This window comes from Lepidochelys kempii, chromosome 5 (assembly GCF_965140265.1).
Source record: "Lepidochelys kempii isolate rLepKem1 chromosome 5, rLepKem1.hap2, whole genome shotgun sequence".
In the NCBI taxonomy this organism is placed as follows: Eukaryota; Metazoa; Chordata; order Testudines; family Cheloniidae; genus Lepidochelys; species Lepidochelys kempii.
In genome coordinates this window covers 60,279,632-60,296,661 of record NC_133260.1, presented here as the reverse complement: position 1 = coordinate 60,296,661, position 17,030 = coordinate 60,279,632, and the positions used below count along the sequence as shown (strand labels likewise).

The 17,030-nt window shown below is 37.7% G+C and overlaps 1 protein-coding gene across 10 annotated transcripts in view; it reads left to right on the top strand.

Moving 5' to 3' along the window:
• Positions 1-17,030, top strand: part of ARB2A (ARB2 cotranscriptional regulator A) — a 377,086-nt gene that overhangs the window by 221,648 nt on the left and 138,408 nt on the right. For 8 of the 10 annotated variants that reach the window (XM_073344477.1, XM_073344478.1, XM_073344474.1 and 5 more), the window contains one exon: positions 3,941-4,060. The exons of the other annotated variants lie outside the window; for them this stretch is intronic. In XM_073344477.1, the coding sequence (XP_073200578.1) occupies positions 3,941-4,060 (120 nt within the window). The remainder of the gene's footprint in view (positions 1-3,940; positions 4,061-17,030) is intronic. 10 annotated transcript variants of the gene reach the window in all.

The window sequence follows — 17,030 nt, the reverse complement described above, 5'->3', positions numbered from 1 at the left end:
CGTAAGTCCTGTGCCCTAGCCCCCTAATCATTTTATTTGCCCTCTGCTGGAGTCTCTCCAATTTGTCCACATCCTTTCTGTAGTGGTATGCAATACTCCATATGTGGCCTCACCAGTGCCGAATAGAGGTGAATAATCACTTCCCTCGATCTGCTGGCAGTGCTCCTACTCATTCAGCCCAATATGCCGTTGGCCTTCTTGGCAAAAAGGGCACATTGTTTACTCATATTCAGCTTCTCATCCACTGTAATCCCCAGGTCCTTTTCTGCAGAACTGCTGCTTAGCCAGTCAGTCTCCAGCCTGTAACAGTGTATGGGATTCTTCCTTCCTAAGTGCAGGACTCTGCACTTGTCCTTGTTGAACCTCATCAGATTTCTTTTGGCCCAATCCTCCAATTTGTTTAGGTCACTCTGGACCCTATCCCTACCCTCCAGCGTATCTACCTCTCCCCCCAGCTTAGTGTCATCTGCGAACTTGCTGAGGGTGCAATTCATCCCATCATCCAGATCATTAATAAAGATGTTGAACAAAACCAGCCCCAGGACTGACTCCTGGGGCACTCCTCTTGATACCGGCTGGTAACTAGACATCGAGCCGTTGATCACTACCCATTGAGCCCAACAATCTAGCCAGCTTTCTATCCACCTTGTAGTCCATTCATCCAGTCCATACTTCTTTAACTTGCTGGCAAGAATACTGTGGGAGACTTTACCAAAAGCTTTGCTAAAGTCAAGATATATCACATCCACCACTTTCCCCATATCTGCAGAGCCAGTTATCTCATCATAGAAGGCAATCAGGTTGGTCAGTCATGACTTGCCCTTGGTGAATCCATGTTGACTGTTCCTGATCACTTTCCTCTCCTCCAAGTGCTTCAAAATGGATTCCTTGAGGACCTGCTCCATGATTTTGCCGGGGTTCTCTTTCTTCCCTCTTGCCTTTTTCCAGTCATCCGGAACCTCCCCCAATTGCCACGAATTTTCAAATGGCTCTGCAATCACAACAGCCAACTCCCTCAGCATCTTTGCATGCATTAGATCTGGACCCATGGACTTGTGCATGTCCAGCTTTTCTAAATAGTCCTAGTCCTTTTCTAATAGTCTAAATAGACCAGCTTCAAAGTAAAATTATTCTGATACCTATTGTAAAGAAATAGCTTTCACTTTAAAATATATCACTTCATTCAATAGCGTTCCCCTGTCCCTGATCCTCTTTTTATGCTATCTGTGGGTTAGCAGTGTGTACAGAACAATACAATGTATTTTGCATTCATGTATGTAGTGTTGTTGTATCCTTGTTGATCCCAGGATATTAGAGAGACAAGTTGTGTGAGGTAATATCTTTTGTTGGACTAACTTCTGTTGGCGAGAGAGACAAGCTTTCGAGCTCCACATTCTAGCACTTCACCGTGAAGGGTCCCTTAGAATATGTTCTAACCACTTATGCTAAACTATTGGTTCAATCCTGTATTTAGCTGTGACCCTTGAGTACCTTTCCCAGACCTGATGAAGAGCTCTATGTAGCTCGAAAGCTTGTCTCATTCACTAACAGAAGTTGGTCCAATAAAAGTTGTTACCTCATCCACTTTGTCTCTCTGTTTTACACTATGGCACTTTAACAATAAAAAAGAAAAACAGAAGTTATAGTCCAAAGTAACTAATTTTAGACAGACCCTCTTTTTGCTTTTGTATATAAAAAAAAATCTTGAATTGAATCTTCATGCTGGAATGTATGAAATCGAACAGTTAATTATTTGGTTTATCGGACTGTTGGTTTTGCTTTAATTAGTGGGAGTTATTTGTAGATTTCGAGACTCTCACTTGATTTCTGGATCCTTTGGAAGCTTCCAGCTGTAGTCCTAAGATTGTATGCTTTTGCCCTAATGGTACACAGAATAATAAAAATGGGATGCACCGGGATTTGACGCACAATTTTTAACTAAAAATAACTGATCCTTCTTTCCCTTTGTCAGAACTCAGAACTTGGTTAAATTGCTTTTACAATTATTAATTTTATTCTTGATTAAAAACTAACTCTAAGTCTCATTCACTTGACTAAGGAAAACTCCTTAGCTATTATTATTTTATTGTATTGTGTTATTTATAGTACCATAGCTCCTAAACTTTTCCAAGAGAAAACCTTTTGTTTCAACATTTTTCTTCTATAGCAATCCCAGTTAAAACATACATAACTCCCCTTAATTAACCTCCAGACCATACTGCTCTATTTTATCTTAAACAAATCTCTAGAGGGGAAAAGTGATTCATTTGCAAACCTCTGCTTTGCTAATAGAAGCAAAAAGACATTCCAGTCTGTCTTTACTTGGACCCAGATCATGTATTTGGATTCAAGTGGTCGGAGTCTTGTATCTTTATGTTCAAATTGGAGAACCAGAGTTGAAAGACAGAAAATATCCCTTCCCTTGCATGGAGATGAACGCAGCTCTTGATACCTAATAGGTTGACACTTCATTGTGTCATTGAGAGTCAGCCAATAAGAATCTGCCCAGGTCTAAGGAACTTTGTGGCTGTTTTGAAAATTTGATAAATATTTCCTATCCTGTTACCAGTCCGACCTTGTATATTAAACGGTAGGAGTAAAGCTTTGTTCTCAGTTTCCGCTCGTTAAAACAACAGCAGATAAAAGTTTCAAAATTGTCCATGTGATTTAGGAGCCTAATTGCTTTATTCCAAAGTGATTTAGGCACTTGGGACCCTAAGTCTCATTGGGACATAGGCTCCTAAGAAGCCTACATCATTTTTGAAAAAGGGACTTAAGCTCATTTTTGAAAATTTTACAGTCTATCTACAATTTATATGAATAATTAACGTTGAAATCTTTAGAATCCTATGGCTACCTGTTGTCCTCACTGCTATTTACTTACTTGTGATTTTTATATCACTTATTAATGGCTTTTCAACTAAGGAAGTGCTGCTTAGTATCAGGCATTTCATGTTTATTACATTGATACTTGATTAAGAGGTACTAATAGTAAGAGGTAAGTGAGGCCCAGAGAGATTAAATACCTTGCTGATAGGTACATAGAAAGTAAGTAACAGAGGTAGGAATTTACAGCCTAGCTATTCTGATCACCAGTCCTTTGGTTTTAACTAGTAGGGGAGAGCAAATTCTCTAACTCCCAGGCCCCAAAATAATGAGTATTACTAGAAAATGGTCAAGGCCTGCTCTATCTGCATTGTATATTAGCTTGTAATTGCAAAATAACATAGAATAAGTATGGTTTAAAAATTCAGCTAGGTCATTATGGAATTAGACCATATCCTTTATTGTTAGAACATGTAGATGTATCTCAACAGTGGAAAAAATACTAGAGAGTGAGATGAAGCTTCTGTTTTATTATTGTTCTTATTCTCTTTATTGGATTAAGTCTTAACTTCATACAAACAAAAACTTTTTAGTGAACAAATATTTGATGCAAAGTTGTCAAAAGTTTGAATCTGATCAGCATCTCTGGCCTACTGGGTGACTTTGGGCCAGTCAAGTCATTCTTTGCTTCCGTTTCCCCATCTGTAAAATGAGGATGACGATACTGACCTTCTTTGTTAAAGAGCTTTGAGATCTACTGATGAAAAGCGTATATAAGAACTAAATATTATTATTGTTATTCTGTATTAAATTTGCGTGAGGCTGTTTAGCTGAAATGCCATTATAGTGCTTAGACTTCCTGTAACTGCACAATTTTTTGTTTACATTCAAAGAAAGCAGATTTTGCAGTCTTTAAATCACATTCTCAGGGTTGTTTTGTTTTTGTTTTGATTTTTTTTAAAACAAGGATGAATCAATGAATTTTTGTGACACTAGCACAAATGTATTTGTGGTTTCTTTGAACAAAACCTTTTAACAACTAGGAATATGTTGCCTGTAGACAAAACTGTCAGTTTGCAAGAGATTATAGTGAATAATATACTTCTCTGTGTAGGATAATGGCTCTCCTGAAGAACATGCAATTTATGTGTGGGACCACTTTATTGCCGAGTCAGCAGCTGAAAACGTATTTTTTGTCGCTCACAGTTATGGTGGACTTGCATTCGTAGAGTTGGTAAGTGTTGACTTTTCCATTGCCCTATTTGCTGAGGGCTTTCACATATCTGAAGAAGTTAAATTTAATGTTCTCTTTCCAAAGAGGGTGGACAATTTAGAACTCTAAACAGCTTTTCACATGGTATGTTTAGGTTTTAAAAAAAAAAATTAAAAACACTGTTTTTTCCTCTGTTGATTATTTACCGAATTATAAGTCAGTCACATAGGGCTTCATGCTTATAGAAGCCAGGGAAGTCCAAACCTGTGGATCCTAACTGGTGGTATGTATGCAAAAAAAGGGAGAATACAGCTTCTGTCGTGCTCTGTGAATTCTGGGTTGGGGCTGAATACATGTAAGTACAATGTGTAATGCTCACTGGGTCAGTGTTGTTTTATATGATTTCCTCCAATGCAGTTTGGAACTCAAGTGAGGGAACTTGGAGGCACCTATTGACAGGGAAACTCATAGAGGACCTGATCCAAAGCCCATTAAAGTCACGGGAAAGACTTCTGTTGATTTCATTGGGCTCTGGATCAGTCGCAGTGTGAAGGAAGTACAGGAAAGAGTGTGGACGCAGATTTTGCGACTTCCATGGAAGGCAAACTTGCATATCACTTTCTATGAAAGCATTAGAAGGAAACTGCCTGTTTAAATTCACAGAATTTATAATGGCTCAATGGGACAACTCATGTGCATAAAATTAAGCATATACATTAGTGTTAGCAAGTTCAGGGCCAAAATGTTCAAGCAATTTTGCACCTTGATTCAAAGCTACGGGAGGACATCACAATTGCACTACTGATAAGTTGGGTTGCTGTGTTTATGTAGTTAAAGTTTTTTGACTGTTTTGCAACTCTGGGAGAAAATAGATGTGTGAGCACCTCTGGTCAAGAGAAGAAATGCTTATATGATTCAAAGATTTTAACAGTTCTTGTTGATTTTTTTTTCCTATGGAAATTAAGGCTATTTCAGTTCTCTCATTGCTTCCACAATCTTTCTTTAAATAGTCTGTATGTGTGCACGTGTTGAAACCTGAGAATGATGTAGCTGATCTAATCCCACAAATGTTTTACAGTCCTGTCAGTAAATTGTACAAATTTACTTTTATTTCTCAAAACAAAATATATCAAGATACCGAGTTTTGTAGTTGTAAATTATTCTGTGTGTAACACATCTTGACTGTTCATTTTGACCTATAATTGCTGCTGCATAAACTGATTGTATAACGTGAGCTCTTTTCAATTATGTCATGTGATTTGGATTCCTTATATACTGTAATAGTATGAAATATCTATTTCCTTTGCTTTTGTGAACTGTGAAGTTTCAAATGCTCAGATTGTTGGATTATCTTGGTGTGCTTAAATTTTGAAACTGAAATATCTGTAGAATTCAGTAGGTTTTGTCAAGTAATACTGTTTGGGTCACTGGATGCATACAAATATATTTTATGCACATTTCTGAATAAGCATTTCTTAATATAAGAAGTCAGGAAATACAAAGTGTGTTTGATAATGTTAAATTTTAATAAACAAAGCACTTACTTGAAGGTATTTTGGAATTTTAGTGAGTAAAGTTCTTTCTGTCACATTTCAGTCAATGGCTTGAGATGGCGTGGGTAACAGATGACCAATGTGTCATTCCCATTTTGCCTGTTTCTCTCGTCACACTGGTGGATATTTCTCCACTTTTGTTCTAGTTTAATATGAAGCACACAGATGTTTCAGAACAAGACTTGACTTCTGACCTTGGGGCTTCTAGGGTCAGGGTGCTCAGGGCCTGTGAAATTATCACAAGCTGAGCTAAAGTTTTTCTCCATCACAGGAAGTAACCAGTAAGCAAGAAGTTAAAAAGGAGCTTTGTCATAGAGACAAGATGGTTTCAGTAAGGGTCAGCTTCTGTAGTCTGCGATCTCCACAGGAGGTGCATGCATGGGAGGAAGAATATAATATATAACTACTGGCACATCACATATCTGTCATGGAAAACTAGACCTGAGAAGTATATTTAATGTAATAGTCCTTATTTTTTTTTTAAATTGTGATTAACACCTATTTTTGCATTCGCTGTTAAATAAATAAATCAGAAAACTTATTTTTATGTATTGGTTTTATTGGCAGTAGACGTTTAGCTTGGGGGTTGCCCCGAATTATAACAGAAACAAATATTGAACTACAATAATAAAGGTTTTATTTTTACCATAATATTAAGTGGTCAGATTTGCTTAATATTTTTCTTCTTTCCTTCCCTAGAAAATATTTTCACTAAGAAAGTTTCAGCTTGTTTTTAAAAGCGGTTTTTAGTAACTAGAAAAATGATGCTTCTAACCTTTTTGCTCTATCCATCGCCAAAATGCTATTCTGTAATCCTGAACAGTAGCAATAAAGTAAATATAGTAGCTTGTGGAGAATTAATGTCCTAGAGAAAATATTCATATTCATTCTCTCTCTCTCTCTCTCTCTCTCTTTCACACACGTACGTACATACGTATGTACGTACGTAAATGCAGTAGTTATGTAGACTCCTTGTACACTTCTCATCTGTTTTCATTCCCCTTGCAGAGGGCAATGTGAAACTTCTGTTTTTTACTTGGAATGTAGGGCCTTGCCTATGCCTTTTGCACCAGTTTGTACCCACAGAGAGTAAAATAAACCACAGACTTTAAAATAAATGCCTTTTATACCTTGTGTTGGTATGCATGCAATGTATGCTGCTGAATGTGTTCTGATTGTTCACAATTATTTAATCTCTGAAAACCTCTAGGTTTTCATTGCTTCCTTGGGGAATCCACTCTAAAAGTAACTGTCACTATAGAGTTAAAAGTCCAGAGACTTGACATTAAATGACAGTTAGATTGTGGCATTTAGTAATAGCCTATAGTTGAAAGTAATGTAAAGCTGCTTTTTTCTGCAGAAGGAGCAGGAGGCATTCAGCCTTACCAAGGCAGAATATCTTCAGGCACAAACTGGTTGCACCCTGTAACACGTTTAGCTGGTGCACCAAGCTAGCTCTGTTCCATTTACTTCCCCCATGCACACTCCTGTTGGGTGACTTACTCTGGGAGGGAAGCATTTTGGTAGCAGTCTCTATGCTCCGCAAAGTGCTGGGGCAACAACTATGGCCAGCCCTCATGAAGTCTGAACAAAAAGGGGGAGCATCATTATTCAGTTGCCATTACTCTGTAGCTGTATAAGGTCTAGCTCACAGTCTAGCTTTTAATTTTGATTTTTGGTTGCCAAAGCAAAAAATCAAGATGTGATTTGCAAGATACTTATCTAACAAAGTTAAACTTCCCTAAAATTTTCTAATATTTGTCACAAGGTACATTATGGTATTTTTATTGTTGTCCCAAACTTTTGCCTTTGTATGCACATGTAGGTGTTGATATTTGAGATGTTAAGGAAAACAAAGTCTGCAACATCATGCTTGAATGTACAGAAACGGTTATCCTGTTACTGCAGCGTAGGCACCCAATTCCTCTACCTTAGTCACAATTACAAGAGAAATCATTGAAAGTGATTTAGCATGTGTGGGAAGTAAAGTTTCACCAATAAGTGTAATTAGTTATATTGTTTATAGTTTGAATTACAAGTAAGAATCATAAGACTACTACTAAACTGTATCTTAACATTTATTAATTAAAAATTTGTATAGTTGTAGTTTGAAATTAAATGTGCAGCAAACAGATGTCTAAAAAGTAAATTATTTTTTAAATACACAGTACTAAAAATAGTTGTAGGTCATGGTCTTTTCCTAATTACTGATTTTGAAAACTCAAAACCTGATTCATGAACATATATTATCAATCTTCTGTTTGTTATCCAACGCACAGTATATTTCAGCAGGGGATTTATTTTCCAAAGCAGCTTGCTGTACTTGATGGTAAACAATAGAATTTGCGCAACTCCTATTTAATAGAAAGTGAGATTTTTAAGTTGGAATCCTTTTATGTGTGGTCAGTGAAAAGAAAAAGACCTGCCACTGAGTCTTTCTGCCAGTTTTGTGGTGATACAATTTTACTTCATGTTATGAAAATGTTTTTCTGTCCCCTGTTCCTGTATGAAAGATCCACACATGTGTGAGGCCCTGAATGTGCAGTTGGATCCATGTAGTTGGATCCTTGTGCCTATGTGGACCCCCTGGGCCACCCTTGCAGATCCAATTACAGGACTGGGGCCTAACTGTGTATGCAGGAGAAAACAAATTCAGACAGACTAGTTTTCTGGTATCACTTTTAAAACAAATGCATTTCTATGCTTTTACCCTTACTGGGTGACAACTGCTCATATTTCAGAATCTCCAAAAGAATTGCCAGTCCCAGATTTTCAAAATCATTAATCAAGCCCCTCAAAATCAAGAGTTTGGCTTACAAATCATGAGATATTTTTAAATGATCATTTTGGGCTTCTTTTTTATTTGCCTTCTGCTTTTTGAACCTTTGTGATTCATATTGTCAAGTTTTTTACTACAATACCGAATGCTAGAAACTTCCTTTTTTGTTTTTAAATAAATCAATTCAGCTTTAAGAAAAACACCAGATAGCACAAGACTTGTGATAAACTTGTGAGAGATGGCAACATTATCTCAAATTTTCAGTGTTTGCTGTTGCAATGATTGTTCATCAGAGAGCAATCAGGGAATTAAACTTTGGTACATCAGCAAAGGAAAAGTAGTTGAACTGTCTTTTATTTAGATGAAAAACCACCCAACCCATTGTAGTCTTTGACTAAAGCGTTGTATGTATGTATTGATATTAAGTTGTAGATAACACACAGATTTTACCTATAGATTGTTAAAATTTTAAAGACATAGTAAAAAGCTGTAAAGTGCTGATGAGGTCAACATATTACATGAGTAGTTGAATTGCTAAACATACTGTAGAGTGCTATGCTTTTCATACGATAATCTTCCATTGAAAAGTGTTTAGACTCAGATTCAGAAAAAATTACTATAGTTTGATTATTTTAAACCGCAGTCCACTGAAATGACAATATCTGCAGTCTTAGGCATATTTTATCTTTACATCAGCTTCCTGCTTCTGTTTTTCCTCTGCTTTCCCATTATTTATGAGTCAATGGAAAGGAGACTTTGAATCTGTTTGTGCTGTACTAACAAGCGTTATTAAACTCTGTGTCCTTAAAGTATATAGGTCAGATTCTCACCTGGCATAAATCAGCATAGCTCCACTGAAGTCAACCTGCTTTATTTCTTCAATTTGAAATCATTTTAAGGCCTTGATCCTGTAATATGATCCATATGAGTGGACACTGTGCCCTTGCAGAGCCCCCTTGACCTCAGTGGGACTCTGTGTCGGCAGATTGCAGATTGGGAGCTTTAGTGGTTGTGCTGTTAAACTGTTTCTGGCTTTTTGGGATCACCAAGACCAGTAAGGGGCTCGGTCATGGCCTGGCCTGTAACCTAGAGTACCTTTATGTTGTGCATCTTTAGTTCAGAGCCCAGACATCAGTAGCCAATCCACAAGCACACCTTGGCTTTCACCAGCCTAGTTACTTAGTTAGCACAACAGAGACTTGCTTGGAGTAAAAATAAATAATAGGTTTATTTAATAGAAAAATTAATAGATTCAAAGATAAGAGTAAGGGAGAGCAAACATATGTAGGTTACATAGAAAATAACCATAAAGATGCAACTTCAGCCTTTAAGCTTTCAGATTAGGTAAATCTCTTTTCTAATACAAGTTACCTATTGCCTCTGAACAGTTTCCCAGCATACCTGCTGTCCTAGAGGGGATCCAGTGTTTCATGGACCCCAGCACCTGCCAAGTGACGGTCCCTCAGTTTCTGGATGAAGACCAGTCTGTTTGAAGCCTTTTAAAGGGCTTTTTCCTCTCCTTTTTTTCTCTCTCTGATTATAGTGACTCATGGTTATTCAGGGTGGGGAGAATCTAGCTGGGATGTCTCCATGTCTTCCCATTAACTCTAATGGCCCATCATTTGTCTTTTCCTGAGCTGTACAGTGCTACGTGCTTGGTGGTAGTCTTGTCTGGCTGGGGAGGCAGCCCCTCCTTGCTTGATTGCACCACCAATTATGAGCACAAAAATACATAAATCCCTAACCACGGTCTGTATACATATCTCATAATGATCATTAAGTTAGAACACTATAAGCTTTCATACTCAACATATTTTTATTGCATAATAATATTGTATACAATCAGCTGATTCAACCACTTATTCTGTGGGGTTCAAACCCCCTGTTCTCCCCTTGGGGTATGTGGACCTTGATTGTCCCACTGTGGCTAATTTATCATTAATTGAAACTTTATTATTTAATGTCCATTAAATTTGCTTTTTAAATTAAACACAATCTGAGCAACAAGTAATAATTGTACATAGGATACTGTCTATACATGATGCTTCCCTCCTCTGCCTAATCCATAATGGATCCTATCTTGAGGTGTAGCAGACGGTACCCAGAATCTGTTGGTTGTTTTGGAATGGGTTAAAATCATAGAGGTGGGAAAACACAAGGAGTACAAATTGAAGAAGCAGAAGAGTAGCACTACTGACAGGCCAGGTGACTGGTTGCTTCTCCTTTAACAGCTGCATGGGAAACCGCTGAAGAGACTATAGTGTCCCAGATCAACCATAGCTAGGACACTGTCAACTCCCACAAAAGCAGCTTCCCCGACCTCTGTTGTTAACCAGGGTGCCAATCAGGACCTTGGAAATGGCAAAATTGAGCTCCAGGAAGGTCTTAATTTCCATTTAAAAACAAAACTTGATTGGGAGCTTATCATAGAGAAGTGTTCCATATTTCAAAAGTGTCAATAGGAAAAAGTAAATCATACCCATGCTTTCATGTACTTGCAGTCATTAAATGGAATCAGAAAAAAAAGCATCCTTTAACAAATATTGAATTTTGATTAAAGTTAAGGAAAGCAGCATGGACTAGTGCAAGGGTCAGCAACCTTTGACATGCGGCCCATCAGGGTAATCCGCTGGCAGGCCGCGAGACATTTTGTTTACATTGAGCATCCGCAGGCATGGCCGCCCGCAGCGCCCAGTGGCCATGGTTTGCTGTTCCTGATCAATGGGAGCCACAGGAAGAGGCGGCCCACCGACCAATGGGAGCTGCGGGAAGTGGTGGGCCGCAGGGACATGCTGGCCGCCGCTTCCTGCAGCTCCCATTGATCAGGAACAGCAAACTGTGGCCACTGGGAGCTGCCTGCGGATGGTCAGCATAAACAAAATATTTCATGGCCTGTCAGCGGTTTACCCTGATGGGCCGTGTGCTAGGGGTTGCTGACCCCTGGACTAGTTACAATGCCTCCCACAATGGGGCCCAAAGCAACAGTAATAAACTTTATTTACAAAATTTGTCAGGATTCTTGAAAATGGAATTCTCAACTACACTGTGAGAACTAATTTTAAAAGGTTATTTTTAAAAAAACCCTTTTAAAAAGAGATGGAGTGAAAGGGTGTAAATAGGAGGAGAAAATGTAGTGATGGGGCAGGAAACTAAAAAGTGAGAACTAAGTGAAAGAGCAAAATAAAAGGGGGAATGGTAGATTGTGTGCTTCCATATGGTGAGGACAAGTAAACGATAAACTTTGTACAGAGCAATCCTACTGAGGGGTATTATAATGTAATGACGGGGAACTGTTCCTCACTGATAGTTTCATATTTCAGGACTCAAGCTCCGTAGAACTTGACAGCATGCTCCATGTAGATGAGGGCTGGGGGTCAGTGTGGCCATACTTAGTGCAGACATTTTACATCAAGCTTCTAACAGAATTTACCGAAGCAAATGGCTATATTCAGCAGCTAATACCTTAGCCAAATCTTGGGTTTTCATGGGGACAGCACCTCTCTCACCCCCGGGCAGACCCCCAGCCAAATTTCCTGCTCCCAACTATGGAGACACTAGAATTTAAAACAAAACAACAAAATTCGAAAAAAAGTTAATATTTGTAAACAACCTGTTTTCCCCAATCTCATTCTTGGAAGCAGCAAAACTATTTTTGCTGAAACTTTAAAAACAAAAATTCAGCCTGAGGTAGACGCGAGCATGGCAAATTTCAGCCTGAGTGGATAAAGTTTGGCAAAGGTTATAAGCACAGAAAATAAGGGACTATATTAGCAAGTGTAAAGCAATCTTACTTACAGGCATTACTACCAATTCTGCTTATAATGATTTATTCATGATTGATTGATTTTTGTTTGTATATGTGCTTGGCTCATTGTAAATCCTATTTTTGTTACATTTTAGTCTGCTGTCATTTTTCCACTTTTCAGCCTAAATAAATGTGGTAGCACCCTGATGTTGGTAGCACCCTGAGGCTCCAGTCTGCCTCACAGACCCATGCTAGGTGCTATAAAAACAGATAGTGGGAAACAGTCCCTTGCCTTCAAGAGCTTATAAGTCTAAAAAGACATGGTCTAAAGGGAGCAGATAAAGAGATCGGAGGAGGTTACAAAATACAAGTGAAGAGTTCATGGTATCATAGTCACATGTCTTGATTCACTTTTTGTTTTAATTTAAGTGCTATGAAATGTAGGCATCTGATTTTTTTTAACTCAGTATCAACCCTATCAATGTTGCTGTTGAACTGACAAAAGGGGTAACTACAATGCAAAGTGACACATTTTTCTCCCTTCCCCAGGAGATGAGTGTGCTGCGTCTGCAAGAACTAGAAAGAGGGATAGTCTTGAGCTTGGATCCCCACTTGCTAACTTCACCTAGATCAGTTGCCCAGCCTCTTGTTATTGTTTCCTCTTAATCATTTTCTTATTTAATGTCTGGTGCTTGAAACACTCAGCTGAATCCATATTCTGCAAATTTACAGCATTTGTGCACTTTACCAGGTTCTTTCAAGAGGAGAAGGGCAATGTTTCATGGCTCAGAAATATGTACTGTATATTAATCATCTGCACTGCCATCATTAATATAGATCTTAATGGCTAGTTCATTTTAATTTTCTAGTTTAAAACCAATGTTGGAATGCTAATTATATGATGTATATAGAATCAGAGCCTTGTGGATGATAGAGATGGAAAAGACTTGTTAGATCCTCTAGTCTAGCTACTTGCAAATACAGGTTTGTACTCTACAATACAGGGTTTGACAGTCCCAGGCAAAGAAAGTCCCACACTTCCCTTCAGAGACTTTTCCACTGCCTAATTGATCTTGTTAATTATATCTTTTCAGCATTTCACTCCACTATTCTTAATTTAACTTTGGCATACTGCACTAAAAAATCCCTTTCACACTGTGGTATAAAAAATCTTTGAGATATTTGCCAACTTTATGTCTGGCCCCTTTAGCCAAACTGTATATAGTTCTCTCTTCTAATTTTTTCTTGTAAGTGTATTGCTTTCTTAACTTCTTAACCTCGTAAATATTTTTTCTGGTAATGTGCCCAGAATTTAACATGATATTCTAGGGGCAGTCACAACAGTCATATCAAGAAAGACTATTATCTCTCAGTTCCACATCACGACCTTTTTTATTTACACAGTCCAAAATTGCAGTGGACTTCTTTCCAAACTCATGTCTAAATTGCTGTCCACTGTCATCCCTATGTCCCTTTCAATATTTCTGCTTCCCAGATTTCTCATTCCCATAGAGTATACATATATGAAATTATTTCCCCCCAGATTTGTATTTTTCCAAGTTAAATCTGGTTTTGTGGTTTTCTGCATATCTCTATGGACTTGATGCAAGAACTTCTGATTGAGGGTCTGTGGCCTGTGTTGTGCAAGAGGTCAGACTAGATTATCATAATGGCCCCTTCTGTCCTTAAAATTTATGACTCTTGGAAAGTTGTTTTGCCTTTACTACTGTTGGCAGTTTCTCCCAATTTGTATCACCTTCACATTTCATTAATTCCAGATCATTAATGAAGATGCTACATAAAACAAGATTTGACACCTGTACCTACAATACCTCACAGATACTTCCCACCTATTTGTTATTTTGCACTATTTTTTGCCAGTTTAATTTCTATATGACAGTGTATCAATCCAAGCCAGTTTGAATTTATTTTACATTTAAGATACTGCGAGACACTACATCTGAATTCTTTACAAAAATGGAACTATATTGTATATACTATTGCTTTCCCATCATCCATTAATTCTGTAATTTTCTCAACAACAACATTTAAGCTTCTGTCAATACTTGCTCTTTATAACCATATATACTGCTTATTACTCATGGTCAGAGCTGAAATAAGGAATAGAAATTATAGATTCATGCACAAAACCCTGCTCCTGAAAATGTGATTAGATCAGAATCTCAGGTTTCATTTGGAGGGGAAAAATCTCTTTAAAAAAAAAAAAAGTTGTGAATAAAACCTTGTACACATGAACTGAGAAAAACCAATGCAATGGTGTCTGCCTAAGTCTGCAGATAATCTGAAACAATTATTCATCAAGGTGTGAACGTTAATTCCAAGACCCACTGCTTTAGGAAGCTTTGCCAACGGCATCTCAGCACAGTAGTCAATGTATGGAAGTAGGAAGGACAAGCAACAGGTCGAGTCCTCCTCCTACCGCCCAACCAAGCAGTAGATCAGGAAGTTCGAATCCCTTAATAGCTATAATGCATGTCATCTGGACTAGCTGTTTTGTGTATGTTCAGATTTGCTAAGTACTGTCTGACCCACTGTCAGAGGACAGGATACTGGGCTTGATGGACCTTTGGTCTGACCCAGTATGGCCATTCTTACGTTATGTTCTTATGACCTGCTCTTTTTCAATAGTTAACAGATTTTACCTTCCTTGTTGGTTGTTCGATTTTCTTTTCTGTTGGCACAGTTTGTGGCATTTAGCCATAGACCTCACGGAGTGGAACCACCATGATGGGAGCTCTTGTCTTAGCAATAATAATCCCTCCCTAATATCCATGAAATACAGGGAAATAAACACTTGGATAAGAGTACTTTGAAGGAGCTCTTTGGAGTGATTTGGATAACAGTCCCTGCATATCTTTGGGCATATAGACTGTGATTGTCTTTGGTCCCTGTGTGGGGTCTGCAAGGGTGTGTGAGGGCATCCCTCCTGCTTCATGTTCCTATGCAGGGACCAGAAATGATGTGGCTCTACTGTATCATTTTCTTGCTGAATACAGATTTAAGAAAGGCATTTAGTATCTCAGTAATGTTTGAATCGTCAATAATTGATTTCTCTCCTCATCCATGAATATATTCTGTCATGGTTCCACTCTATTCTATCACACTGTTTTTCCCTCTATCATAGGTAGTGGCTCCTCTTTTATATCAAGCCCCTGCATCTTCTCTACCATGGCATTCAACTCTCTGCCTTCTTCTATTTTCTGCTACTTTCTACCTCCAAGCATTTTGTTTCCCGATTCTGTCTTTAACGAGGACTACTTTCAAACAGAGCCACTTTTACAGTTTTGCAGTTCAGCTCTGTGTGTTTTGACAATGTAATGACTCCTCCTATCTACCTTTTCTTTCTCTGCCAGTCTTGACCAAATTAAGCTTTTTCTCAACTTTCTTCAGCTAAATGTCTCAAAGACAGAAATACTGCTCTTTGGGAAGAGAACCATCGTCAAATGTAACTCCAAATTCTCTATTTCCTTTCTTGAATTAGACCTCCTATTCACTTCTGCTATCCATAACCTTGGCTTTATGCTTCACAATCAACTTTGCTCCCATTGGCTGAACTGTCTTTCAGTGCTAAATTGTCAATGAACACTATTGCCTCAACTCCACTTTTGCTGAAAGCCTCTTGCATACATTCATCACTTCTCACCTGGACTATTGCAGCTTCCTCCTTTGTGGCCTCCTCAAGTCCTAGATCTCCAGACTCTGGCATGTGCAGAATGATGCTGCCTTGCATGAAATAAACATGTTCCATCACCTCCAATATCATACAGCTCTACTGGCTTTTCATCCAATTCAGGTTTAACTTCAGAATTGCCTTCCTTGATTTAGAACCTTCTATGCACTTGTTTCTTCCTAGTTTACTTAATTTCCTCAACTCTCCATCTGTTTCCAGATCTTATCAGCAAATATATCTTTTCTCCTCGACTCTTGCACTTCTTAATTTCTCTATTCCTCTGCTGTTGGTTTTGGGTGCAGATTTTTAAAATGTTACTGCATAATTTGTGTGCACAGTCATGATAGTTGCATTTACAAATGGTCATCTAGGTATCTAATTTATTGTTTAAATGCTCAAATACGGGGGTTATCACTTTTTTCATACATATTTTTAAAAAAATCTGAGCTTTTTATTTCACTTTGTAGATTTTGTTATTTAGTTCTGTAAAGTGGTTTGGGAAACAGTTTGCATTAAAGATGCTCTGAAATGTAATCATATCAATGGTATGAAAATATTTCTGTTCTTTATTAAATATATATTTACACACCTGGGAGGGGGAAGAAATGTAGGGATCTTGGATTTACGTAGATGAGAGAAAGGGAGAGCAAAAAATATTCATATGTATTCTATCATAATAGAGATTATAATACCTTTAGGTTTTATCAGGCAAATTAGGCTTTTTTAATTCTGTTCTTGAAAATAAAAACATTAAAAAATTAAGAAATGAAAGCTGGCTTACTATTATTTCATACTTTTTTTTGCTGTTTATCTGATTTGATCTTGTGCCCATAGACTTACACAAGTGTATTGTGTTACTGTTAATTTAAATGTTAATTATAATGAAAAGTATATGCTTGGCCTTTGTGTGGAACAGTAGAGATTTTATGAGACTTTAAGACCAGGTTTAGTGGATCAACCAAGGGAACTACAAGTTTAATAATATATTAGAAATTACAAATCCTGCTGGAGTAAGATTAATCTAACTAAACATACTACTCGTGAGGACAACACTAACATTGTGGTAATATAAGAAACAGGTGATATTTATATTTTATCTTAGACTAAATAAAGAAAGGAAAGTCCTAACAGATCTATGTTACACTGCTTTTTCAATATGTTATCAAAGTCTTTTAACATTGGTTGTATAGGTCATACTATTATTATTCATATTAAAAGTTGGT